At 44.5% G+C, this 2,158-nt stretch overlaps 1 protein-coding gene across 1 annotated transcript in view; it reads right to left on the bottom strand.

Moving 5' to 3' along the window:
• The window catches only part of ptk6b (PTK6 protein tyrosine kinase 6b), a gene marked incomplete in the record, with an annotated part of 22,437 nt that overhangs the window by 6,893 nt on the left and 13,386 nt on the right, over positions 1-2,158 (bottom strand). The window contains 1 exon segment of the mRNA XM_024292078.2: positions 421-602. Coding sequence (XP_024147846.2) covers positions 421-602 — 182 coding nt within the window.

Raw genomic sequence — 2,158 nt, 5'->3', positions numbered from 1 at the left:
ACCTCATCCGTCAGTCTGTCCATCACCATTGCAAACAGGAAGGGGCTCAGAGCTGATCCCTGATGTAATCCCACCTCCACCTTAAACTGCTCTGTCACCCCTACAGCACACCTCACCACTGAAAAATGAAATAAATATAAAAACACAATCACATCCCTTTAAAAAATATATAAAAAAACAATAAATAAGTTGACAACTTATAGTAATTGAGAGACAGCATACAGCCACCTACTGTATGAGATACAGTGTGGTACCAACCTCAGGCATAGATCATTATGGACAACATAAACACTGGTCTGGGATAAGCTGGGTTATGTGAACAACTGTAGTAAAGCGTGGCTTGGGTATATTACAGAATGCCTGGACTAAGCTGGCAACAAAAATCCAAAGAATGTTTTTCAACCTTTTCTGTCCTCGTACCTTAATGATTCTGGCCAGCCCAAAGTCAGCCACCTTGCAGATGTAGTCCTCTGCAACAAGAACATTTCGAGCTGCAAGGTCTCTGTGGATGCTGTTTCTCTTCTCCAGAAATGACATCCCATCAGCCACCTGGGCAGCTATGTCAATAAGGGATGAGACATCAAGGCGTTTTCCATCCTCTCCTGGGAGACAGAGAGAAACAGCTTTGAAAAACAGTTGAGAGGTCAAAGATAAATATTTTCTTTTTTTTTAGCTTGTTCTGTCCATCAGATGAGCAAACAGTACATTCTATTGTCATCCACATTTGCACATCATAAACACTCACCTGAGCACAGGTGTCAGCTCACCTTAGCACTAATAGTTTGTGTGACAGAATGAAAGGCTTTATTTGTGTCGGTTTGTATGATGAAGCGTGTGAGCTGCTGTTACAGTTGTATTGTGTACATTTTACTAATTTAAATGTGGAGACTATTTTGGACAACAGGTGTGTGTAACTACCAAGTGTGTGTGTAGACAAGCCCCGCCCATTCCAGTTTGCTATTTAGACCTGGATGTTTTACGATGTTGTTTCGCTCTGTTGCCACATGCTACACATGGGCAGGCAAGGCGGGAATCAAACCCCCAATCCTCCAATCAGGAGTCGACCCCCCTACTGCTGCACCATGGCCACCCCCCTTTTCACTAAAAAACGTATAATTCGCTTTTCTGTGTCTCGCAGCAAGCACGCGGGGTGCTGCCGTGACGTCATCTTAAAAGCTCTATTGTAGTTCCAACAGAATTTTCTTAAAAACATTGTCATTAAACCACTACAATGAGACACAGAAACTCATTAAAATGTGGTCAGATGAATTCATGCTCAATAAAGCAACTTTTAACGTGATCCACATTGATTCTACTGACGTGTTTTTAGCGTGTGTACTTGTAGCGTCTCCAGTAACCGTCCTGCAGGATTCCTCCGCGGTTTCAAACCAGCAGTAAAAGGGTTGAACCTGGCCTTCATACAGACACTCAAAATCCACCAGCAAAATAAAAAGTCTGAATAAGTGAAAAATTGGGCTGCACGGTGGCGCAGTGGTTAGCGCTCTTGCCTCACAGCGAGAAGGCCCCGGTTCAAATCCCGGCTGGGACCTTTCTGTGTGGAGTTTGCATGTTCTCCCCGTGCATGCGTGGGTTTTCACCGGGGACTCCGGCTTCCTCCCACCGTCCAAAAACATGCTTCATAGGTTCATTGGTGACTCTAAATTGCCCCTAGGTGTGAATGTGAGAGTGAATGTGTGTGATTGAGGCCCTGTGACAGACTGGCGACCTGTCCGGGGTAAACCCCGCCTTCGCCCATCAGCAGCTGGGATAGGCTCCGGCACCCCCGGAACCCCGAAATGGATGAAGCGGTCAAGAAAATGAATGAATGAATGAATGAATGAAGTGAACATCCTGACAAGATTTTACAGACTGCATCGCATCCATCTTTCTATTGCCTGAAGAGATATTTAGTCACGTGGTTTTGTTTCCAAAGTTTGATCACGCTGGAGAGACTGGGGAGGCTCATTGACGGTCTATGGGCAGGTTCAAGGATGACATGGGCGGGACCGACAAGGAGTGAAAGGCGGAGCCTCAGAGATTGAGTCGTTTTACTTCAGGGTATTAAAATGGTTCACAAAAATGACTCTTAATTCATAAATAATTTATTTTTTATTGTTGCCAATGTAACATATGCCAAACCTAGTCAATGATGAAATGT

This window comes from Oryzias melastigma, linkage group LG7 (genome assembly GCF_002922805.2).
Source record: "Oryzias melastigma strain HK-1 linkage group LG7, ASM292280v2, whole genome shotgun sequence".
Taxonomy (NCBI): domain Eukaryota; kingdom Metazoa; phylum Chordata; class Actinopteri; order Beloniformes; family Adrianichthyidae; genus Oryzias; species Oryzias melastigma.
Note: the sequence above shows the minus strand (reverse complement) of the source record. Positions and strands in the feature narration are given on the sequence as shown.